A 27107-nucleotide genomic window follows, 5' to 3' on the forward strand; every position below is an offset into this window, starting at 1 on the left:
GACACAGACACAGACACAGACACAGACAGACACAGACACAGACAGACAGACACAGACCAGACAGACACAGACTGAGACACAGACGCAGACACAGACAGACAGACAGAGACACAGACACAGACACAGACAGACACAGACTGAGACACAGACACAGACGCAGACACAGACGACACAGACAGACACAGACAGACAGACAGACAGACAGACACAGACAGACACAGACTGAGACACAGACACAGACACAGACAGACACAGACAGACACAGACGAGACACAGACAGACACAGACTGAGACACAGACACAGACACAGACTGAGACACAGACACTGAGACACAGACACAGACGCAGACAGACAGACGCAGACACAGACTGAGACACAGACAGACAGACACAGACACAGACAGACAGACACAGACTGAGACACAGACTGAGACACAGACACAGACACAGACTGAGACACAGACAGACACAGACTGAGACACAGACTGAGACACAGACTGAGACACAGACAGACACAGACAGACACAGACACAGACTGAGACACAGACAGACAGACTGAGACACAGACTGAGACACAGACACAGACACAGACACAGACTGAGACACAGACACAGACACAGACAGACAGACGCACAGACTGAGACACAGACTGAGACACAGACACAGACACAGACTGAGACACAGACACAGACACAGACACAGACTGAGACACACAGACTGAGACACAGACTGAGACACAGACACAGACACAGACACAGACACACACAGACACAGACTGAGACACAGACACAGACAGAGACACAGACGCAGACTGAGACTCTGAGACTCGACTCGACTCGACTCGACTGCCGTTTCTCTGGAGGTTTTAATCACGGCTCAGTTCTGCGGAGAGAAATTCCGCTTAATATTTATGACAGTTTTACATCCGGGAAAGGCCAAACCCCGGAATGTTCCACAGTGCGGCATTAAAGAGGAAGAGTGTGACTTCTGTGGGGTTTTAACTGAATCTGTGTGTCGTTCCTTCATTCGTTTTTCAATATAAAACCAAAAATAAGAAAACAAAAAAACAACTATTTTCTTCGTTATTTGTCTCCAAAACCAAAATGAAAAAACAGATAATGATTTGTTTTTTTTTCAGTTTTCGATTTTGTGTTTAAATGAAAAATGGAAAAAACGGAGAACGGAAGTTTCCCGTTTACGTGACTTCAGTGACCAGGACTAAACCAGGACTAAACCAGGACTAAACCAGGACTGATCCAGGTCCGGGACTGAGACCAGACCTGAGACCAGGACTGAGACTGAGACCAGGCCAGGACCAGACCGAGACCAGAGCGGGACTGAGACCAGGACTAGACCGGGACAGACCAGGACCAGACTACACCAGGACTACACAAGGACTACACCAGGACTACACCAGGACTACACTAGACCAGGACTACACCAGGACTACACCAGGACTACACCAGGACTAAACCAAGAAAAAAACAAGACTAAACCAGGACTACACCAGGACTAAACCAGGACTACACCAGGACTAGACCAAGACTAGACCTACACCAAGACTAGACCAGGACTACACCAGGACTAGACCAGGACTACACAAGGACTAAACCAGGACTAGACCAGGACTAGACCAGGACTAGACCAAGACTAGACCAGGACTACACAAGAACTAAACCAGGACTAAACCAGGACTACACCAGGACTAAACGAAGAAAATAACCAGGACTACACCAGTGCCATGAGCCATTGAACCGATTTCCTCCGCTGATGATTTTATGTCATAAAAACTCTAAAGTTAAAAATGTGAAATGTGGGGTGTTTTTAATCACCGTAAATCTCTTTGTGTTGCATTTATGTATGAAAAACTCTCTGTAAATAAAGTTTGATCGATCGCCGTCGATCCAAGAAAAGACCGGGACGTGGCACTTGTTTCCAGCGCAACGGACGACCTTTTTTTTTCCTCCCGTTCGTCCACGTCTTTTTTTGACACTTCGGTTTGGACGGACTTGAGTAACAGAGCTGCAGACAGAGCCGTGCCTTCAGTTAGCGTCACACCTCCAGAGAGAATGTTGGTGTTTTTCAGTCCGACCTGAGGAGATGAGGCTCAAACCATCAGGATCGTCTTTTAAATCACTTCTGAAAACCCATTTTTATCGGTCGGTTTCACCTTGATTTTGTCCCGTATTTATTTCTATTCTATTTTATTAAAGGTTGTTTAAAGGGAAAAGAAATACAGATGTTTCTACAGCTCCTCCTCCCGCCTCCTGACCCAGTGTTGGGGAGTAACAGATTACATGTACCAGAGTAATCAGAGTACAAATGATGAGTAACTGTATTCAGTTACAGTTACTGTTTCAGTGAGTGGTAATTGGATTACAGTTACTTTGTTGAAATAAATGGATTACACAGAGGGATTTTACTGTTTTCACATTTTGGTCTGTTTTGTTTTTTGGGTTTTTTTTTTTTTGGTTATACCACTCATCGTCGGACACTAAACCAGGTCTAAACCAGTCTAAACAGGTCTAAACCAGGTCTAAACCAGGTCTAAACCAGGTCTAAACCAGGTCTAAACAGGTCTAAACCAGGTCTAAACCAGGTCTAAACCAGGTCTAAAACTAAAGGTCTAAACCAGGTCTAAACCAGGTCTAAACAAGGTCTAAACCAGTCTAACCAGTCTAAACCAGGTAAACCAGGTCTAAACAGGTCTAAACCAGGTCTAAACCAGGTCTAAACCAGGTCTAAACAAGGTCTAAACAAGGTCTAAACCAGGTCTAAACCAGATCTAAACCAGGTCTAAACAAGGTCTAAACAGGTCTAAACCAGGTCTAAACCAGGTCTAAACAAGGTCTAAACAGGTCTAAACCAGGTCTAAACCAGGTCTAAACCAGGTCTAAACAAGGTCTAAACCAGGTCTAAACAAGGTCTAAACAGGTCTAAACCAGGTCTAAACAAGGTCTAAACCAGTCTAAACCAGGTCTAAACCAGGTCTAAACCAGGTCTAAACAAGGTCTAAACCAGGTCTAAACCAGGTCTAAACCAGGTCTAAACACAGGTCTAAACAGGTCTAAACCAGGTCTAAACCAGGTCTAAACCAGGTCTAAACAGGTCTAAACAGGTCTAAACAAGGTCTAAACAAGGTCTAAACCAGGTCTAAACCAGGTCTAAACCAGGTCTAAACAAGGTCTAAACAAGGTCTAAACCAGGTCTAAACCAGGTCTAAACCAGGTCTAAACAAGGTCTAAACCAGGTCTAAACCAGGTCTAAACCAAGGTCTAAACAAGGTCTAAACCAGGTCTAAACAAGGTCTAAACCAGGTCTAAACCAAGGTCTAAACCAAGGTCTAAACCAGGTCTAAACCAGGTCTAAACAAGGTCTAAACCAGGTCTAAACCAGGTCTAAACCAAGGTCTAAACCAGGTCTAAACCAGGTCTAAACCAGGTCTAAACCAGGTCTAAACCAGGTCTAAACCAGGTCTAAACCAGGTCTAAACAAGGTCTAAACCAGGTCTAAAACAGGTCTAAACCAGGTCTAAACAAGGTCTAAACCAGGTCTAAACCAGGTCTAAACCAGGTCTAAACCAGGTCTAAACCAGGTCTAAACCAGGTCTAAAACCAGGTCTAAACCAGGTCTAAAACCAGGTCTAAACCAGGTCTAAACAAGGTCTAAAACCAGGTCTAAACCAGTCTAAACCAGGTCTAAACAAGGTCTAAAACCAGGTCTAAACCAGGTCTAAACCAGGTCTAAAACCAGGTCTAAACCAGGTCTAAACCAGGTCTAAAACCAGGTCTAAATCCAGGTCTAAACCAGGTCTAAATCCAGGTCTAAACTAGGTCTAAAACCAGGTCTAAACCAGGTCTAAACCAGGTCTAAACCGAGTCTAAACCAGGTCTAAACCAGGTCTAAACCAGGTCTAAATCCAGGTCTAAACCAGGTCTAAACCAGGTCTAAACCAGGTCTAAACCAGGTCTAAAACCAGGTCTAAACCAGGTCTAAACTAAGTCTAAACCAGGACTAAACCAGGTCTAAAACCAGTCTAAACCAGGTCTAAACCAGGACTAAAACCAGGTCTAAAACCAGGTCTAAACTAAGTCTAAACCAGGACTAAAACCAGGTCTAAACTAAGTCTAAACCAGGTCTAAAACCAGGTCTAAACCAGGTCTAAAACCAGGTCTAAACCAGGTCTAAAACCAGGTCTAAAACCAGGTCTAGACAAGGTCTAAAACCAGGTCAAAACTAAGTCTAAACCAGGACTAAAACCAGGTCTAAACCAGGACTAAAGCGGGACTAAAACCAGGTCTAAACCAAGTCCAAACCAGGTCTAAACCAGGTCTAAATCCAGGCCCAAACCAGTTCTAAACCTAGTCTAAACCAGGTCTAAAACCAGGTCAAAACTAAGTCTAAACCAGGACTTAAACAGGACTAAAACCAGGTCTAAAGCAGGACTAAAGCGGGTCTAAAACCAGGTCTAAACTAGGACTAAACCAGGATTAAACCAGGTCTAAACCAAGACTAAACCAAGTCTAAAACCAGGTCTAAAACCAGGTCTAAACCAGGTCTAAAACCAGGTTTAAACCAGGTCTAAACCAGGTCTAAACCAGGACTAAAACAGGATTTAACAGGACCATGCTGCGTGGACGTGTTTCCTCGTCTTCTTTCAATTATATTTTTAATTTGGTTCAGTAAAGACTCTTCCTTTTTATTTTCTTTTATCAGACAAAACTTCTTATGTGAAGATTTCCTCGTCTTTGTTTCTCTACAGCAAATCAAGTAATCCAAAGTAATCAGATTACATTACTCACTTTAAGTAATTTAATGGATTCTGTCACAAACTACATTTTGGTGTATGTAATCTGTAATCTGTAGGGGATTACATTTTAAAAGTCACCTTCCCAACACTGTCTTTACTGTAGAAATCACACTTGTTTACATCCAGTGCGCGTTCAGAATCACTGTTGAAGTTTCCTGTCTAGAAATAATTCAGCGACCGACGCGTCAGTTTTAGTCCCTTTGTTTGCTTCATTTGCGCCATCGCTGGAAATGATCTCCAAAAATCACCTCAGTTTGTCTTCGCTCCTTTTCCTCTTCTCTTCTTCTTTCAGCGACCTCAAAAATTGACTTTCTTTTGCGGCGAACCGGTCATGGATTCTCGTCCGCCGTCGCGACAAACTTTGTACGAACTGCGAGGAAGCGACAGTTTAAAAAAGCCTCTAAGAACCGCCGCGTAAACCACGTAATCCCCGCGCGACGACGAGTCACTTACACTTGAAACGTAGGGAGTTCGATTGACAACCTGACAGCCAATAGAAAATGAGGGAGCCTCGTTTTCTATTGGCTGATGTTTATCTGGCCTCAACACGTCCACAGTTGATAGATTTTCATTCTTTTTTTTTTTAGTCATCATAATTACAAAGCTGCTGCGTCTCTGTAATGGTATTTTAAACTTTCACTGACAATTTGAATCTAAAAGAAAATCCTCCGTACAACCTTTAATGTATTTATTATAATAAATATTCATTTTTGCTTGTTTCTGTGGGTTTTCTGTTTGCTATTTTTACTGTTCTTTGCCCTTTTGTTGTTTGATTTATGATTATTTTGATGCCGTCAGCTGCAGAGAGTCGGTATGTTCGTCTGTCACAAACCCTCAGCGAAACCGTGTTTTTTTTGTTTTTTTTTAAGTGTGTACTAAAAGAGCGACTCACGATGATGAGGAGGATGAAGTAGATGAAGTTGTAGAAGGAGTGAGCGTCCATCACGTAGTACATGATCTCCACCCAGCCCTCCAGAGTGATCACCTGAGGAGACAGAGACAGAAGAGACAGAGACACGGGTTCAGTTACAAACAGAGAATTTGGAAAAGGAATTTATTTACGGACAAAATAGTGAACAAAAAAACACCAAGATCACGTGGAGCGGGTTAATACGAACATTTTAAGCCCAAAATGAGGCGTCTGACAGCTGCAGTGACACAGAGAGGAGCGACGGTTTTTCAATACAAAGTGAATCAGAGCCAGAGTCGATGGAGCCGGAAGTGAGACCGTGCTCACTTCCCGTTCGGACTTAGCGGTTTAGCTCAAATGAAGCTCATCGAGTCTCGCAGTTACAGTGAAAAATCTGCAACCAGACGACCACATTTGGAAACCTGAGCGTGTGTGTCGTAGCAACCAAAGAGCCAATCAGGAGCCAGGTTGTTGAAGGTAATTTCTCTTTTTTTTTATTTATTTATTTTTTTATTATTTTTTATTATTATATTTATTATTTTTTTTTTTGTTTTTTTGTTATTATAATATTTTTTTAATATATATTTTTTTTCTTTCTTTCTTTCTTTTATTATTATTTTTATTTATTTTCATTTTTTTACGCCTCTTTATAGCTTAGCAACGCTGTCAATCAAATTTTGCTAATGCTAATGCCAAAAGGAGCGACGTCGGATGAAAAAAGGTGCCCGATTATTCTGTTATTATTGTTCATGTTTTGATTTAGGGACAAAATAGTGAAATAAAAACCCCAGGATTATGTTAATATGAACATTTTAAGAGAAAAATGACGAGGCGAGACGATGGAGCCCGAATCAAGACCGTGCTCACTTCCTGTTTAGAACGTGGCGGGTTCGAGATGTCTGTATTTGGCTCCAGTGAACACAAGCATCACGAATCTCAGACTTCAGGTCATCGCGCAATTCACACTGGGAAGGATTTTCCAAAAAAAGTGAACATCAAAACTCCATGTTTGATTTCCCAGTGGGACGTGTCTACTGCTGGTTTAGTCCTGGTTCAGTCCTGGTTTAGTCCTGGTTTAGTCCTGGTTCAGTCCTGGTTTAGACCTGGTTTAGACCTGGTTTAGACCTGGTTTAGACCTGGTTTAGACCTGGTTTAGACCTGGTTTAGTCCTGGTTTAGTCCTGGTTCAGTCCTGGTTTAGACCTGGTTTAGTCCTGGTTTAGTCCTGGTTTAGACCTGGTTTAGACCTGGTTTAGACCTGGTTTAGACCTGGTTTAGTCCTGGTTTAGTCCTGGTTCAGTCCTGGTTTAGTCCTGGTTCAGTCCTGGTTTAGTCCTGGTTTAGTCCTGGTTTAGTCCTGGTTCATTCCTCAGTTCCTGGTTTAGACCTGGTTTAGTCCTGGTTTAGTCCTGGTTCAGTCCTGGTTTAGACCTGGTTTAGTCCTGGTTTAGTCCTGGTTCAGTCCTGGTTTAGACCTGGTTTAGACCTGGTTTAGTCCTGGTTTAGTCCTGGTGTAGTCCTGGTGTAGTCCTGGCAATATTTGTGTAAAGTTTTTATTTTAATGTAACAAATTACTTTGAAATGACAGAAACACGTCATAAATAAATAAAATATTACAGTTTTAAAGTCACTTGCCCAACAGTGACAGTTATTAACGTTCATATCTTGATTTAGCGACAAAAATAGTTCAAAATAAAAACCCCAGGATCATTTATATTGAGTTAATACAAACATTTTAAGACAAAAAACGACAAAGTTCACAGCGTCTTTTTGCAATTTTTCTAATAAACATTACAGTTGAGATTTTAATAATATCGTTCTACTCAAAGTTTGCATTTTAAACGTCCAGAATAACTGACAAAAACACTGAAATCTGACACAAAACTCTCTCTTCAGAACATGTTTGTGCAGATCTAAACTTCAGCCGCTTTTATTCACAATACGACCGGACATTTTCTTGCTGGACTTTTGGACTTTTGCCAGTCGCGTCCGTTCAAATTGTGATTTCGATTGAAACGCGATTCGTCTTAAGGATAATGTGTGTAATCAGAGTTAATGTCGGACGCCCCTGCAGCTGATCTCCTCCTCACGCTGATTCGCTCTGGGTCGTTACATCAGACAGTCAAGGTTAAAGCCCCAAAAGTTAAATTTAATACGAAGTCAACAGCTGAAAACGGTTTAAGAGCCCATCCCAGACTTTCGAGAGCGACTAAAAACGAAATAGCAGAGATTTAAGAGCTGTTTGTGCTTCTAATTTAACATTCGCTGTAAGACATGTCCGCTTCTCCACTCACACAAAATATATCAATGTACAAAAACTCACACAGAGCGAACGTAAATGGCCCATCTCAGGCAAAGTAACTCTTTCCACATTGTGTCTTCTGCACATTTTCAAGCACAATCTGGGTTTTGGAACGTCCATTACACAATAGTTATGAAATCTTGCTGATTTCTCGGAGGCAGCACAGAGCGGGAACTATGAAAGGTCGACTATTGCGAAGCGTTTTCTGCTCCGTCAAACGTCACGGGTGAATCTGCCGCGTCATCGTTGTAGCAGCTTTAGTTCGTCGTCACGTGGGAGGCAGAAATACACTGAATCAATCTAAAAATCACGTCGGCGACAAATACAAGACCAGTGTTGGGGAGTAATAGATTACATGTACCGGAGTAATCAGAGTACAAATGATGAGTAACTGTATTCAGTTACAGTTACTGTTTCAGTGAGTGGGAATTGGATTACAGTTACTTTGTTGAAATAAATGGATTACACAGAGGGATTTTAACTGTTTCTGGGCTATTCCCCTTTTTTTTTTTTTTTTTTTTTTTTCGGTAAATCCACTCATTGCAGGACACCAAACCTGATCTAAACCAGGACAAAACCAGGACTAAAATCAGGTCTAAACCAGGACTAAACTAGGTCTAAACAAGGACTGAACCAGGTCTAAACCAGGTCTAAACCAGGTCTAAACCAGGACTAAACCAGGACTAAACCACATCTAAACCAGGACTAAACTAGGTCTAAACCAGGTCTAAACCAGGTCTAAACCAGGACTAAACCAGGACTAAACCAGGACTAAACCAGGACTAAACCAGGACTAAACCACATCTAAACCAGGACTAAACCAGGACTAAACCAGGACTAAACTAGGTCTAAACCTGGTCAAAACCAGGACTAAAATCAGGTCTAAACTAGGTCTAAACCAGGTCTAAACCAGGACTAAACCAGGACTAAACCAGGTCTAAACCAGGTCTAAACCAGGACTAAACCAGGACTAAACCAGGACTAAACCAGGACTAAACCAGGACTAAACCAGGTCTAAACCAGGACTAAACCAGGTCTAAAAGAGGATTTAACAGGACTAAATCCTGCCGTGTGGACGTGTTTCCTCGTCTTCTATCAATAATATTTTTTTATGGTTCACTAAAGCCTGGGCTTTGGACAAAACCTCTTATGTGAAGATTTCCTCGTCTTTGTTTCTCTACAGTAAATCAGGTAATCCAAAGTATTCAGATTACATTACTCACTTTAAGTAATTTAATGGATTCTGTCACAAACTACATTTTGGGATATGTAATCTGTAATCTGTAATCTGTAGGGGATTACATTTTAAAAGTCACCTTCCCACTCTTAGAAGGCAGAAAGCTCTGAAAAGTTGATTTTGTGTGAGACGGGCCTTTAACCCCAGTTGTGAGGCACAGGATGGGGGTTGCACCTGATCCTTACTGCTCATTTCGTCTCCCGGGGCCGGCAAGTGAAGAAGAAGAACTAAAACGTGAAGAGTAAAGAAACGGAGAAGTTGGAAACGTAAGTAAAAGTAATTTATTGTTTTATCTTTATTCGTTTCACGTTGTAGTTCTTCTTCTTCACTCGCCGTTTGATCGATCCGTCGGAAAATAGAGTCCGGCGGTCACTTCTGTTGTGGCTTTTTGATGTGTTGTGGCTTTTTAATGTGTTGCCACATTTGCGTTTGTATTTGTTGTGGCGTTTGCATTAAAATAGAGTCCCGCGGTCATTTCCATTGTGGCTTTTTTTTGGTGTGTTGTGGCTTTTTAATGTGTTGCAGCATTTGCATTTGTGTTGTGGCGTTTGCATTAAAATAGAGTCCTGCAGTCATTTCCGTTGTGGCTTTTTTTTTTTTGGTGTGTTGTGGCTTTTTTTTTGGGGGTGTGTTGTGGCTTTTTGGTGTGTTGTGGCTTTTTTTTTTTTTGGGTGTGTTGTGGCTTTTTTTGGTGTGTTGTGGCTTTTTGGTGTGTTGTGGCTTTTTTTGGGGGGTGTGTTGTGGCTTTTTTGGTGTGTTGTGGCTTTTTAATGTGTTGCAGCATTTGCGTTTGTGTTGTCGCATTTGTATTTGTTGCGGCGTTTGAGTTTGTTGTGACCCCTCTCGGCTTTCGTACTAAAGAGTGCGGGTCTATGTAGTAAATGAGGTGTTGGGGCTGGGGGAGACATTCGGACATTTCCGTGGCCTAAATCAGTTACTGTTCCTTAAATCGTCATGGAAACGGTGCTACGTTTTTATTAGCGCTGTCAACGTCCTCGCTCTAACACATGTGATTAATCAAACAAATTGACGCTTCAGCCGCGAGTTAACGCAGATTAATCACACGGTTGGTTTTGGCCGACTCTCCCATCTCACATCTGTCACATCTGTCAGCCGGTTACACCCGCAAGCGGCGATGAAGGGCCTTTAACCCCACTAAACCCGTGTTTGGTCACGTACATTAACCTGGAACATGTGCTCACACTAATTCACTATGAAATACAATATTTATCATTTATAGCCACTTGGACTTTAAAATAACCCATTTAGATTTGTGAAATAATTAAATATGATGTTTTTTGTTATTTATTTATTATTTCAAATGTTAAAATCAGAAAGTTTAAATAAATTACAACATTACATCAGGTTTTTGAAGTAGAGTTCAGTTTGTATCATGTTTTTGTGTATTTATGGAGAGTTGTCATGTGGGATCATGAGTGATGTAGGCTTGTGGGCGGAGCCTCGTACAGAATCTTACAGATAAACGTAAGGAGCAGGGTTCCCACGGCCATGGAAATCCTATAAAAGTCATAGAACTTTGTAAATTCTATGAAAGTTTTGGAAAAGTCATGGAATTTTAGTATCTCTTTCACACAACTCCAGTGTTCTGTTAAGTTCTCATGAGTCTGTTTTGATTATTTCTGAACGCTTGCGCCGTTTGTTTAAAAGAGACGATAATAAATGCACTGACGGGATTTTGAATGTTAAAAAACTATAATCCCAAACCATCAGGTGAGTGGAAAGAATTCACATTTCATATTTAGCTCCAATTGTTTGATCAATTCTTCACATGTAGGTGCCGTAAAGTCATGGAAAATTCACTTTAGCTCATGAAAAATAATCCGGTTTCACTTTGAGGAAACCATCTGACCTCGCAGCATTAGGATCATCGTTCACTCGATTGTAGGCGGGTACTTTTTTTATTTAACCAATCGCTGCTGTTTGTTCGTGACGTTTGTAATGCGCCGCTGACGGGGATAACTGGTATGTTACGCTTTTCCCAAATTCTGTAGGAAGAAGGACAATAACGTGTTTCTCCTTGATAAAATTCATCAAACTTTCTTTTTGTTCTACTGTGAGATAGTATTTTGACCCCCATAGTACACTGACCCCCGGGGTCAACATAATAAAGCTATAATAAAGTGACCCACCCATAGGATTTTGACTCCCCTTACTTTAGTAGTTACTTATTTGTTATTATTTCTTGTGTAATTTACTTTTATTATATATTGCTACATATTCACTTTCTTTTAAGGTATTTTAAGGAATGTTTTGATGAAGAACGACTTTGCGTAAATGTAACATATTGTTCAAATTGCATATACATAACAATCTTGTCACTTTTTATATTGTATTTGACATTGTTATGGTTTTTAGTTTGTTATGTTCAGATAATCCTTCATCATAATGTCAATTTCAGCAACGACCTTGAATTTAGTCATGTTGTGTTATTAAATCTTCTCATATCCCTGATTTAACTACTCAGTTGATCAGCCCTGTTTATTTGAACAAGAGTCCAAATCATTATACATCACTTTGATTACCTAACTCATTAATAACTACTTATCTCATTGTCAGTAAAAGATGTTTAAACAACTAAGTAAAGTTTTAACATTCAAAAGTTTTAATCGACATAAAAAATTCATCTGAGTTCTACAAAACACTTTTAAATATGTCAACGTGTTTTAATTTGCATATATATATATATATATATATATATATATATATATATATATATATATATATATTATATATATATATATATATATATATAATAGTAGCACCTTATAATAACTAACACCAATTATTGTAAGAATTTGGGAAAGCTATATAAGCGGCGCATTAAAACGTCACGAACAAACAGCAGCGATTGAAATAAAAAAAGTACAAATAGTGAACGATGATAATGCTGCGAGGTCAGATGGTTTCTCAATGAAACCGGATTATTTTCATGAGCTATGAATTTTCTGACTTTACGTAATGTGATTGATCAAACAATTACTTAATAATACTCACCTGATGGTTTGGGATTATAGTTTAACTTCACTCAGTGCAATTATCAAACAAACGCAGCGTTAATAACTACACCTTATTTAGCCTTAATAAAGCATGAACAAAAGCTTAATTAATAATGATTCACGCTTAGTAACTACTTTATTGCTACCTTAATTAGCACTTGCACTTAATTTGCCTGTGCTGTAAATAGTTACTCATAATTATTTCATACTTAATTACTCATGGACTAACCCTTTGAGCATTTATTAATCATTAATAAACTATGAGAGAATGTTTTACTAATAATACAAAGCAATGATCATTCAGGCAGCTGTTATCTGTTAGTTAAGTCTTTTGGAGAACTTTTCTAACGTGAAGACGAATTATGTTTATTAAACATTTACTAAGCATGAATCATTATTAATTAAGTCTTTGTTTAGTATTAATTAAGTCTTTATTCATGCTTTATTAAGGCTAAATAAGGTGTTTTCTAGAGATTTCAAGTTCTTTATTAATAAAATATAGATTTTCATAGGGGGGTCAATATACTATTATAGGATTCTGATCCCAGGGTCAAAATACTATGTGGTACGTTGACTCTGGGGTCACCTCACCGCAGGCTGAAAATCCTATATGACATCGGCTTTAAATCCTTGATCTCAGGAATTGTTGCCAACACAGAATATATGGCTCTTTGCTGATTGGCTGGTGCCCGAACTCACACTTCCGGGGTTTTTGCAAATCGTCTAGTGCAGGGGTCTCAGATTCACGGCCCGGGGGCCAACTGCGGCCCTTGGAAGGATTTTTTGCGGCCCTCCACTTAATTCCAAAGAATAATGTTAGTGCGGCCCGTGGTAGATGTACGCACAATCCCACCCCCCCTTGACAGATGAAACTGCAATCAGTGCCCATGCAGATTCACAACAACAGATTATTAACGCAGCTTTACATCCCAAAACACGTGCACATACGGCATTTTTTTTGTGCAAACGCTATTTATCGAATACTCAATGTGGCCCAGCCTCACTCAGAATTTATCTAATGTGGCCCTCAGGTAATCTGAGTTTGAGACCCCTGGTTTAGTGTATTCTGATTCCTGACCTAGCTGCTGGAGAGAAATGAAACTGAGCGGCAACACTCGGTGGTGCCAGACTGGCTAGAAAAAATCATGGAAAAGTTCTGAAATTTTGTCAGTGAAAAAGACTCAAGGAAACTCAAGGAGCGTTTGAATAGAGCTCAGGAGAGATCTCTAAATTACTCAAACATGCATGGATGACTCTTAAACCTCATCAGGCAGAAAGCTCTTCATCATAACGGGGTGTAAAGTTATAAAAAGTTTCGATGGAAACAGTTAAATTGCTGATCTGACCTGGAATATGACGATCCAGGCGTAGGCGATGTTGTCGAAGTTGATGGCTCCTTTGTGCGGGTTCCTGTGCCCCGTCCCACAGCGGGTGTAGTACTGGTTCCAGTTGACGCAGAGTCCGGCCACGCTCACGCTGCCGTTGGTCAGAGGCTCCACGGCCAGGCCCAGACTCTGCCTGTAGAGGGCGTCGTCCTTGTCCAGGCAGCAGGTGCGTCCCCCCTCCCTGCGCGCCGGCACGTCCCCGCACGACATGATGCCGTTGTCCCAGGGCAGAGAGCAGATGAAGGGGCGCTCGTCATCCTCGTCCGCCATGTAGTACGGCTTTGGCAGGGAGAGGCCCGAGGAGCTGCGGGGAGAGAGGACAGGAGAGTTAAAGCTGTACCATGGAACTTTGTTTGATCCACTGAGTCCATGGAAATATAATAATAATAATAAATATAGCTGCAAGCGGTGATGATCGGCCCTCGCTCGAGCCTACGCCGCGCCCACGCCACACCACGCTGAGTCCTGCTTATGCCACACCAGTGCACCTTACCCCTTGCCCTACACCTAAATTAACATTAACCCTTAAACCAGGCATGTCCAAACTATGGCCCGGGGGCCAAATGCGGCCCTCAGACACATTTTTTTTGGCCCTCAGGCTTCCAGGTGAAATGGCCCAAATTACCTTGCATCAAATAAAAATATTTTTTTACTGCAAGTTTTCTGAAAATCTACCTTGATAAAGCCAATATTTAATATTTAGTGTGTGGTTTTAAGGATCTAAGCATGAATAAAGACTGATGGTTCATTCTTATGCACATATTTCATTTATTCACTGTACTGAGCTCCAGTCTACGACCCTTGATCGGCCCTCTGCTTCATCTGTGTTTAGATATGTGGCCCTTGATGAAAAAAGTTTGGACACACCTGCCCTAAACCTACCTGAACTCCTAACTGTAGCCCTAACCTTAAGTCGAACCTTACCCCTAACCTAATCCTAACCCCTAACCTTAACTGAACTCTACTATTTTTCTCAATTTCTGTATGTGCTGATTTTTTTTTAAATCCAAGATGGCGGACTTCCGGTTTGGCAGGGGGACATGGTCATAATATACTTTTTTGTTCCTATTCCCATGATGCATCTGTGTACCAAATTTGGTTTGAATACGTCAAAGTTTTTGTTGGGACGTCCCATTGGCGAGGACTGATTTTTGACGTGTTCCCATGGCAACACGATGGGAGATGGAGTGTGGGCGTTACTGACTTTTTCATCAAGTCACGAATGTGTGCACCAAATTTTGTATGTCTACGAAAAAGTAAAATTTTTTTGTTCCATACAATCTCCCTAGGGGGCGCTATTTTATTATATAAATCTGCTCAGGGCCGGGATGTCCTCCAACGATTAGAGTTTAATCGGCCAAAGTTTGTGCGAATTATCAGCGTTTCCATCTACACTGCCGAAGACGCAAAACTCTGGTCAGATGTGCTCAGGTCGTGTACACGTTTACGTCACATTCAACCCAAAACATGCTCCAGGTCCATGAACAGTTGATAGTCAAGGTCAGTTAAATACAATCAATTCAATCATTGTGTCCTTAGGCAAGACACTTCACCCACATTGCCTGTTATGAAAGTGTTGTGTGTGTGTGTGTGTGTGTGTGTGTGTGTGTGTGTGTGTGTGTGTGTGTGTGTGTGTGTGTGTGTGTGTGTGTGTGTGTGTGATGGTGGTGGTCGGAGGGACCGATGGCGCCGAGTGGCACGGCAGCCGTGCTACTGTCAGTCTGCCCCAGGGCAGCTGTGGCTACAACAGTAGTTCACCATCACCAGGTACAGAATGAATGAATAATGTTCTGTAAAGTGTCTTTGGGGACAGAAAATGTCTGTGAAAAGAGTTATATAAATAAACTTACTTACATACAAAATAAACATGTCAAATGGTATGCATACCCAATTGAATTCCACACTCTTTTGCGTCACCGTATGAATGCAGATTTCCTCCTGAAAACACTCATCTCAAGGCGGAATAAAAAGTGAAAATGCGGCACCACTTTTGCGTCTTCTGTTCAGACCCTCATCATATAAACGTAGACTTTTCTAGATGCTCTAAGTCACTTTACAGTTTGGTGCATTATTCATTCACTACACACGCGGTGGTGGTAAGACACTAGTGTAGCCACAGCTGCCCTGGGACAGACTGACAGAAGTGAGGCTGCCAGTCTGTGCTCATGATCCCTGACACCACCACCATCACTCACACACGACACGTCCATCCCAGGCAGTGTCCAATCCACTTTTACTTTTATATACCGTATTTTTTGGACTATAAGTGTAGTTAATATGATTACCGCATTTTCTGGGCTATTAGACTTAAACCTCCAAACCCATCAAAAAACAACTGCGCCTCACAATTCAGAGCTCCCCATACACGAATCCACTCGGGTGTCCAGCACGACTTCAACTAATTTCAGAAATAGCACAAATTTAAAAACACATTTTGCTCTACAAGTTTTTGAAACCTGTTTAAAGGAGAAGTTCAATTTGTTAAATGAACAAAAGTTTATTTGGTTGAATGTGTTTCACGGTTCATGATGATTCGCAGTTTATTCGCAAACATGACGAATTGAACTTCTCCGTTTGCCGTGGATTCGACCTGAACGACTGAGGGACTGTACACACATTTTAATGGATATGATCTGTAGTTGCAGACCCAGAGAGATGGGGAGTCTAACCCACAACCTCCTGACTGAGCGCTTGTCTCGCAGTCAAAGCGAACAGCTGCAGTTAAACGACTCGGAGCTCGTTAAAAGAGCGTTTGTGTCGCTGTAAACACTCAGACTAAATAAAGCCACTAATCTGTCCACTCCACACTTCATCCGTCTCACGCAGCGAGGAGAGAGTCGGACTTTTTATATCCACAGAGACGACGAGAGAGTTCAGACAGAATCACCAGCACAGGACGGAGGCAGGGGGCGCTCTCGGTCACATCACATTCTGTATTTCACAGACGATTAGTCGCTCTGGATTATAAGACGCACTGTCATTAAATGGTCTATTTTTGAAATTTTTTCACAAATAAACCGCGTGGGACTTTAAATGAAACTCAACAGTGTGATGGGTGAGTGGTTTTGTTTGTTTGTTCGTTCACGGTGACTCTGGGCTTTGTTCAGTTGTGGCGTGTAGTAGAGATGCGCGGATTGCGGTTACAACCGCGGGTCGGGCGGATGACGTGACTAAAAATTATATTTTAATTTAATTCGGGCGGGTGGTGGTTTAACTACAAAAAAAAAAAAAAAAGTTATTGTTAGTATTGTTACCTACATCTGAAAAGACGAGTGTCATTGTCTGTGCTTGTAGTATGAAGTGTACGTCATATCCTTAATTAGCCCATTTGACCTCGTTTTATGTTCTGAAGGTTCAGGTTGTGTCGGGTTATTGATGCCTAAGGTTTACGAGGCACATATTATATGCAGTTTATTTTATTATTTCTAATTTATTTCAGCTGTTTGCCAACACGTAAGTGGCTATAGGGCCAGATTTATTTAGTTATGCACATTTTTTCTTGCCTATTTCAATTGGAATATAAAGAGGGCATTGCCTGATTTCAATAAAGGTTCATCTGGATGAGATGATCTGTGTATTTTGTTTCGATATCAGTTATATTTTAAAACACGCAGACATTATAGCGTAAACTGCCACTCGGGGGATTTAAAACTTAAAGAAAGACCGATGGAGTGAGGCTATGACTTTGAAATAACATCGGGCAATGGCAGAATGTTCAGAATGTAACAACATCCAACACGAAGGCAAGAAGGTTCAAAAATAGCCTAGTCGGAAAACGTTGTCAGTTAATTAGCTGCGCAAGAAAACCAGGTAAGTCTGGGGTTGTTACGGACAATTAAGAATGCGAACAAACACGCTGAGCGAATTTTGGAATGAATGAGCTATAGAGTTTGCATTTTTATCGAGGCTCCTTAGTTTGTTTGCTGTATGATTGTGCTAAAATCTAAAATCAATCGGCAGATGGCGGCAGGTGCGGTTTTGAAAACCTTCAGTGCAAAATGGACAGCGGGCGGATGATGAGTTTTGTGTCGCGGTTGCGGATGAAAAAATAGCCCATCCGCGCATCTCTAGCGTGTAGGGAGGGTGCTGTCTGGGAACAACGGATTGTCGGCGTGTTCGCAGTGACTCGCTTTTTCGGTTCGTTTTTTGATGCAGTTAGAGGCTTTAGAGCGCGTCCAATCGCCTGGAAAATACGGTACTTAGATCACTGTGTTCTCTTTTATTGAGCTGAAAACACTTAATTCACCGAAAACGTGTTAACATGTTTTAAAACCTTTTGTTAGTGATGCTCTTGACTCCCACTCTCCGCACTAAGTCACTCCCCCTTCAGAGCGCCATCACAACACATCAGCGTGCGTCCCGTTAATGAAACGACAGCACATCACACCGGGTTTGTGAAGTTGTATTGTTCAGTTTTGTGTCATGTTTTTGTGTATTTATAGAAAAGTGCCACGAGGGATCAAGTCTGTAAAATTCAAAACAATATAAAAACAAAACATGATGATCGACATATATGACGTGTTGGCCACAGTGTTCGGTCTGGTTACAAAAAAGTTTCATGCTCCGTGAAATGAAGTGTGTTTTAAAAACCACTTACCATCCACCCGCCCGCCGGCGGGCGATTTTCCAATAAAAAATGTTCACTCTGTATATTCACCTTCATTATTGTTTTCACTACTGGCCATACATCGTTTGAAAGCTTAATTTATCAATAAAACAGCCATATCATTCATTTTATGCCGTACAACGAGCCCGAATTTATGTGAATTTAAAAATTCACATCATAAACAAAGAATAAGATACGCGTTTCTTACCTTTGAGCGGTTCTGTCGGTCCAAAACGCGTTCAATCCATGAAAAGTTGTACTCAATAAGTCCGTAATAATCCACAGAAAAAGAATATCAAGTTGTTTTTCCAAAAAATAATTCCATGTGGGGAAATAATCCAGAAAATCATCGTCCGTATGAGTGGATGAATCCGTGAATGAAATATTCTGTCTCTTCTCCGCCTCTTCTCCCGCGCTCACTTCCCTTTCTCTCCCGCTCTTGGGTGCGCTTGTTTTCCTCACACTCTTAGCTTCAAAATGAGACCCTCCCCGCTGTTGTCGGTGGCGGGGTTTAGGTGGGACAAGCCGCTGAAGAAGCTAACGCACTCACGTACTTCCTGGCTTTACGCACGCGTCATCAGTTTGTTTACGGGAAATCTCTTCAGTCATTGGATCTTCCAGAAAGTGATTGACATATTGTTTTAGCCAATCACCAGAGCTTTCAAACGGTGGGTGGGACATTCAGATTGTATTGGAAACGGACCCTGTGTTTATACGCGCAGCCGAGAGGAACAGGAGAGAGACACAGAGAGCAGTGTGGCAGTGCAGAACTGCCAGTTGGAAGACAATTTTGGCTACTTTTAGTTTTTTTTCTTGAGAAAACATGCCTAAAGCTCAGAAGAATTAGTATTATAATAATAACAATGATTATTATTATTATATTATTATTATTATTTGGCACAAATTTGGCAATCTTGTGCCGAATTGTCATTTTGTTTACACAAAGGCTCACAGCATCAAAACCGTTTGTCCTAGAGATCTGAAATTCTACACAGTTGTTGCCAACAACTTGAACAATGAGTGTAGTGAGTCACAAATGCCTAGCATGAAGTATGACCAAGCTAAGGCCTTTATTTTTTTCAATTGTTTTTTCGAAGCAAAAAAATACAATTTTAATTGACTGTACTGTAGGTTAGGCAGCACTCACAGTCTTCATGTACATATCTACAGAAACTAGAAGGCCTAAGCTTTAAAATGGTGCCTCACACAAGCATGTGGGTTCTAAGGTTTTCTTTTAATAAGCTATGGCATTTGGGTATGTCTTAACATTGTGCACACACCAAAATGAGGCGGGTGGTAACAGGTTAATGCCAAACTGTGGAACATTCAGGGTGGAAATTAACATGTTCATGACGGGCAAGTGGCAAAATGTACAACAGAGCAGAGGTGGAAAAAGTACAGAACAATTGGAATTAAGTAAAATTATCTTTACTTTGATTGATTCCTACTCAAGTAAAAGAAACTGTCTAAAAATCTACTTGAGTAAAAGTAAAAAAGTAGTTTTAATCTTTAACTTTCAAGTTGTTTTAATCAACTTTTAGGTGACACGGTGCAAACTTTGTAGATTTTAAAGACACCTGAGCTCACAAACACTTATTATTTTAACACTTTGGTCATGAGCTCTGGGTAATGACGGAAAGGATGAGATCGCAGATACAAGCGACACAAATGAGTTTCCTCCGCAGGGCGTCTGGGCGTCTCCCTTAGAGACAGAGTGAGGAGCTCAGTCACACGGGAGGAGCTCGGAGTAGAGCCGCTGCTCCTCCACGTCGAGAGGAGCCAGTTGAGGCTCGGGCATCTGTTCTGATGCCTCCTGGGCGCCTCCCTCAGGAGGTGTTTATGTCCCACCGGAAGGAGGACCCGGGGAAGACCCAGGACACACTGGAGGGACTATGTCTCTGGACTGGACTGGGAACACCTCGGGGTCCCCTTGGAGGAGCTGGAGGAAGTGTCTGGGGTGAAGGAAGTCTGGGAGTCTCTGTTTTGACTGATGCCCCCACGACCTGGTCCTCGAAGAAGCAGAAGAAAATGGATAGATTGATGCTTTTAACACTTGCATTATTATGTTATTCCCTATTTCACGTTTGAGGGTTTCCTTCATTTTCCTCGAGAATTATTCAAAGCTCCTTCTTCTTGAATCTCGTCCATGTCGACCTCGATCTGTGACTCCAGCATCGTCCAAGTTGACCCAAAACAGACGGACGCTTCTGTACAACGACTGAACATTCTAGAGTGAAAATGCCTCGTGTGACGCCCGCGCAGTTTACTTTCACTTCCAGCAGATTATTGGGTTTTTTTTCCGCATTTCAAACTGATTTTACTAAATAACGAGGTTGGGTTCCAGTGTGATGAAGTCAAATACTTGGGTCAAAATGTACTTGAGTAAAAAGAAATAATTACCTATTTCAAAAATGACTTAAATAATTACAAATTACTCATAAAAACGTCTCAGTTACAGTAATGTGAACGAGAACAGAGAATGTTTTATATAGCGCACCTACTCACGTTTGTTTACATTTTAATATTTTCACACAAACATGTATAAATTAATCGCGTCGTGATTGGTTTGTTGGAGAGATTAGCTCCTTCTGTTTGTCTGAGACGTGTTTGTATCAGTGAAGCGTCGATAAAGCAGCGTCCGAGCCGATTTGAGCTCAAACTCTCACACCTCTGGGACTTAGCTTAGCCATTAGCGTAGCCATTAGCGTAGCCACGGTTCATTAGTCCGTCTGTAATGAAGTTCCCCGAAGACTCGACACGTCAACAAGACGAAGAGCGAGCGCCAAAGAGCCACCGGGAATTCAACTCAGACACTTCACAACTAAATAAAGACAACGAAATCACAGTGAAATATCAGTTCAATTTGATTGTTTGTTGATACTTTGCTGATTAAAAAGGAAAACACCAGGTTCTCTGGAGAAAAAAATTGCGATGTTTGTATACACGCATCAAGAATGTCGGACTTCTGGTCATCGCGCAATTCATACTGGATAGGATTTTTCCAAAAAAGTGAGCATCAAACCTCCATGTTTGTTTTCCCAGTGGGATGAGTCTATTGACAAAGTCGATCTTTTCAAGTCTTTTGAACCATATCACTTTTGTTTCTGGTTCTGATATTGTCATGTTTTAGTTTTGGGATTCAGACATCGTAATTTTGTGGTTGTTGGATGTTTTAACAGCGGAAAACGGCTCGAGAAATTTGTTTGTGAACTTCATAAATACAAATTATAAATAAAGTGAATCAGATGTGTGTGACTCAAACCTCTGTTCAAACTGTTTCTCTTCCCAACGGAATTGAAAAATAGTGAAAGGTGAAGGTGATGGGCAGGATTGATCCACAGCAAGAACCAAAAAGGAAACATTTGTCTGACCAAGAAATCATCCTGAGTTTACAGAGAACATTTTGTATGTGGAGCGACGACAAAACAAAATCCTGATTTCTCGCTCAACCTCGGTTACGAATTTAAAAAGTCAGCGTCAAAGTGAAAGTCTCCAACTGTTCACCAAGAAACACCTTCCACTGCAAAGACCAAGACGTGATGTTTCTGTAAAACCACAAGAACAAGAAAGTGCAGCTCAGTCTGTTTGTCTTCTGCTCCTCTACATTAACAAACGGGATTTTGTTTTGTCGTTGCTCCACATACAAAATGTTCTCTGTAAACTCAGGATGATTTCTTAGTCAGACAAATGTTTTCAATCCTGTGGATCAGTCCTTCGCTTCGCGCTCTGTTTTCACGGACGTTTTGGTGTGAACAATAACAATTAGGCCGCTGTCGCAGCCCACGGGTGATGCCACCGTGCCATGTCAGCGGGCACCAGTCACTGGCATGAGTGCCAGTGTGTGTTTGGAAAGGGGAGAGAGCTTCGTACTCTGTTTGCGTGCGCTGCGCACGGCGCTTGGGCCTAATAAATAATAATAATAATAATAATAATAATAACATTTATATTTTTTAAAAATCTTAATTTTTTAAGTTATTTGAAAAAAACTGATTTTTCTGCCAGAGACTTATGGACGCTGTTTGGATGGAACTTAAGAGTCTTGGTGGAGCCAGGATATTTTATTTAATCGAACAAATATTCCACAGATTTTCTTTTAATTGGTTTCGTTTTAAAATTGGACACAAGTTGAATTTCTGACATTGATGCACCATTATACATAAGAAATATGGAGAGAAGAAATAACTCTTACGTACAATTTCTTCAGAAAGTCAATGAGCTGCTCCCAAACTTTTATTCTCACTTTAAAGTCAAAAGAATAAGAACAAAAATCTCTCTCAAAAGTCTCAGTCCAGGAAAATAAATGAAATATCGCGCGCGGAGAGAGGCGAGCTCTGATAAAAGCCGTCATTAACGCGAAGAGGAGGTCCGACCCTCTCAGCGTCGGCCATTCAAACCCGCCGCTAAAGGCCACGCTGTGACACGGATCCGGCAGCTCGTGTTCGCGCAGGTTAGCAATTAGCCCTGATCCGTCGTTTCACCTTTTTCTTATTCTGCGGCGCCGGGTTTTTCCAGCCTCTTCGCGCTATTGTTGAGCGTGAATGAGCCGTTGGTGGTTTTGGGTTTAAATCGACGCACGCGCTGTTCGTTTGAGATCATTAAGAGAGAAAGTCCAGACACGAGGGTCAGGAAATACACAAGAACAAGAGCCACATGTCGACACGAGCAGCTGCAGGGATTTGGATAAATCATAAAAAACAGGCGGAATAACAATTTTTAAGATATTTTTAATTTGGATTTAAAATATTATTGTTTTAATTTCTCTTTTTTAATTTAGTCATTACAGTAGGATTAAATGAGCGGGAAACGAGGACTAAACCAAGACTAAATCAAGACTAAACCAGGACTAAACCAAGACTAAACCAGGACTAAAACTAAGGACTAAACCAAGACTAAATCAGGACTAAACCAGGACTAAACTAGACCTAAACCAGGACTAAATCAAGACTAAACCAGGACTGAACCAGGACTAAACCAGGACTAAACCAAGGACTAAACGGAAACCAGGACTAAACCAGGACTAAACTAAACCAGGACTAAACCAGGACTAAACCAGGACTAAACTGGACTAAAACCAGGACTAAACTAGAACTAAACCAGGACTAAACCAGGACTGAACCAGGACTAAACTAGGACTAAACCAGGACTAAACCAGGACTAAACTAGGACTAAACCAGGACTGACCAAGGACTAAACCAGGACTGAACCAGGACTAAACCAGGACTGAACCAGGACTAAACCAGGACTAAACCAGGACTAAACCAGGACGAAACCAGGACTAAACTAGGACTAAACCAGGACTACTAAACCAGGACTAAATCAGGACTAAACCAGGGCGAAACCAGGACTAAACTAGAACTAAACCAAGACTGACCAAGGACTAAACCAGGACTGAACCAGGACTAAACCAGGACTAAACCAGGACTGAACTAAACCAATAAAATCACTAAATCACTTTTATTCTCCAAAAAGCTGCAAGGAGATGCATGATGAGAGTCCTGGTCTTCAGGTGAGTTAAGACTTTGAATGGTTCATAATAAAGATTTGACGAGTCCAGTTTCATTTCATTATCGACTCCACACGACGACGACGGCGACGGCGACAGAGGAGGAGGAGAGTTCAGGTTTGTTTACACGACGCACAAATTAAAAACGATCTTCATCTAATTCTTCATCTCCTCGATCTCGTCCTGCAGAACCACGACTCGTTCTGAAGTAGACCTAAACCAGGACTAAACCAGGACTAAACCAGGACTGAAACCAGGACTGAACCAGGACTAACCCAGGACTAAAGTAGAACTAAACCAAGACTAAACCAGGACTAAACCAGGACTGAACCAGGACTAAACCAGGACTGAACCAGGACTAAACCAGGACTGAACCAGGACTGAACCAGGACTAAACCAGGACTGAACCAAGACGAAACCAGGACTAACCCAGGACTAAAGTAGAACTAAACCAGGACTAAACCAGGACTAAACCAGGATTGAACCAGGATTGAACCATTACTAAACCTGGACTAAAGTAGAACCAACCCAAGACTAAATCAAGATTCAAGTAGATCTAAACCAGGACTAAACCAGGACTAAACCAAGATTCAAGTAGATCTAAACCAGGACTCAAGTAGAACTAAACCAGGACTAAACCAGGACTAAAGTAGAACTAAACCAAGACTAAACCAGGACTAAACCAGGACTAGACCAGGACTGAACCAGGACTAAAGTAGAACTAAACCAAGACTAAACCAGGACTAAACCAGGACTGAACAAGGACTAAACCAGGACTAAACCAGGACTAAAGAAGAACTAAACCAAGACTAAACCAGGACTAAACCAGGACTGAACAAGGACTAAACCAGGACTAAACCAGGACTGAACCAGGATTCAAGTTGAACTAAACCAGGACTAAACCAGGACTAAACAGGACCCGACCCTGGCCCCCAACTCAGTCAGGAGCGAGAACGTGGCCCCCAGAAAAAAAACAAAAGTTTGGAGACCCCTGATGTTTAGTCCGGTGCAGTGAGTGATGAGTCCTGGAATGTTCCGTATTGTTCCGTGGGCGTTTTCTCGTCCGTGTGATCTTAGACTTGTGTTTTTCTGCCTAATCAAACGAGTCTCTAGTTTCAGTATCAATTAAGTTTCTGATTTTCCGATTCTTCTGGCAGCCCTCCTGTCGACAGGTGGACTCAGATCTGCAGGTGTAGGAGCACCTGTCAGGCGGACTCCTGGAGGTAATGAGTGCACAGAAGCCAAGTCAGAAAAAAAAAAAAACCTCCCGAAATAGATCAAACCTGCCCCGGTCTGACCCGTCACCTGTCCGCCGCTCCACACCACCGACCCAAGATTTAGTTTGAACATTTTGGCTTCATATAAAAAAATAAAGTCGAGCCAGAAAAAGTCCTAATTTTATGCCAATAAAGTCAAAATTTTTACAAGAATAAAGACGTAATTTTACAAGAATAAAGTCGTAATTTTATGAGAATAAAGACGTAATTTTACAAGAATAAAGTCGTAATTTTACAAGAATAAAGTTGTATTTTTACGAGAACAAAGTATGAGAATAAAGTCGTAATTTTACAAGAATAAAGTTGTATTTTTACGAGAACAAAGTATGAGAATAAAGTCGTAATTTCACAAGAATAAAGTCGTAATTTTACAAGAATAAAGTCATAATTTTACAAGAATAAAGACGTAATTTTTCAAGAATAAAGTCGTAATTTTATGAGAATAAAGTCGTAATTTTACAAGAATAAAGTTGTAATTTTACAAGAATAAAGTTGTATTTTTACGAGAACAAAGTATGAGAATAAAGTCGTAATTTCACAAGAATAAAGTCGTAATTTTACAAGAATAAAGTCATAATTTTACAAGAATAAAGTCATAATTTTATGAGAATAAAGATGTAATTTTACAAGAATAAAGTCGTAATTTTACAAGAATAAAGTTGTATTTTTACGAGAACAAAGTATGAGAATAAAGTCGTAATTTTACAAGAATAAAGTCGTAATTTTACAAGAATAAAGTCATAATTTTACAAGAATAAAGACGTAATTTTACAAGAATAAAGTCATAATTTTACAAGAATAAAGACGTAATTTTACAAGAATAAAGTCATAATTTTACAAGAATAAAGTAAACAAGAATTAATTTTACAAGAACAAAGTATGAGAATAAAGAATCGTAATTTTACAAGAATAAAGTCGTAATTTTACAAGAAAAAGTAAAGTCATAATTTTACAAGAATAAAGTGCTCAAGGAATAATTTGAAGTCAGAAAAAAAAATGAATTTTGACAAGAATGTCAAACCCGTCACCACCTGTCCGCCCTCCACAACCGAAAGAAGTTTGAACATTTTGGCTTCATAATTCGAGCTCCGGTCAGACTCACGAAGCAGAAAACAGATGGAAGCCCGTACCTCCGCTCGTCTCCCATATCCACACTGTAACTGAAACAGATGTTCACTCAAAATTAATTCAGTTATTATGTTTATGATCTTTCTACCTTCTAATGTCGTTTCCTCGTCACAAACAGACCTGGAGTTGTGTTTTGTTTCGGTCGCGCAAGTTTAATGAACACACAAACCTGCACATTTACACGACGGAGTATAAGGGTCAGATAAAAAAAAAAAAAAAGATGCTGGTGCTACAAGAATAAAGTCGTAACATTTTGACATTAAAGTTGTAATATTACGGGAATAAAGTCGAGCCAGAAAAAGTCGTAATTTTATGAGAATAAAGACGTAATTTTACAAGAATAAAGTCCTAATTTTACAAGAATAAAGACGTAATTTTACGAGAATAAAGTAGTAATTTTACAAGAAAAATTCCTAATTTTATGAGAATAAAGTCGTAATTTTACAAGAAGTAAAGTCATAATTTTACAAGAATAAAGTCATAATTTTACAAGAATAAAGTCGTAATTTTACGAGAATAAAGACGTAATTTTACAAGAATAAAGTCGTAATTTTACAAGAATAAAGTCGTACTTTTACAAGAATAAAGACGTAATTTTACAAGAATAAATTTGTATTTTTATAAGAACAAAGTATGAGAATAAAGTCGTAGTCAAAATAAAGTAATAATTTTACAAGAATAAAGACGTAATTTTACGAGAATAAAGACGTAATTTTACAAGAGTAAAGTCATAATTTTACAAGAATAAAGACGTAATTTTACAAGAATAAAGACGTAATTTTACAAGAATAAAGTCGTACATTTTACAAGAATAAAGACGTAATTTTACAAGAATAAATTTGTATTTTTATAAGAACAAAGTATGAGAATAAAGTCGTAGTCAAAATAAAGTCATAATATTGCGAGAATATCAGCTGCTCTGGACAATTTGGA

At 40.4% G+C, this 27107-nt stretch overlaps 1 protein-coding gene across 1 annotated transcript in view; it reads right to left on the reverse strand.

Moving 5' to 3' along the window:
* The window catches only part of LOC110170326 (voltage-dependent T-type calcium channel subunit alpha-1I-like), a 475861-nt gene that overhangs the window by 303908 nt on the left and 144846 nt on the right, over nucleotides 1–27107 (reverse strand). The window contains exons 8-9 of the mRNA XM_055158519.1: nucleotides 13622–13964; nucleotides 5703–5795 (exon numbers count right to left, since the gene is read on the reverse strand). Coding sequence (XP_055014494.1) covers nucleotides 5703–5795; nucleotides 13622–13964 — 436 coding nt within the window. The remainder of the gene's footprint in view (nucleotides 1–5702; nucleotides 5796–13621; nucleotides 13965–27107) is intronic.

Source organism: Boleophthalmus pectinirostris, unplaced genomic scaffold (genome assembly GCF_026225935.1).
Source record: "Boleophthalmus pectinirostris isolate CB_2022bp ecotype Guang Dong unplaced genomic scaffold, ASM2622593v1 HiC_scaffold_22, whole genome shotgun sequence".
Lineage (NCBI taxonomy): Eukaryota > Metazoa > Chordata > Actinopteri > Gobiiformes > Gobiidae > Boleophthalmus > Boleophthalmus pectinirostris.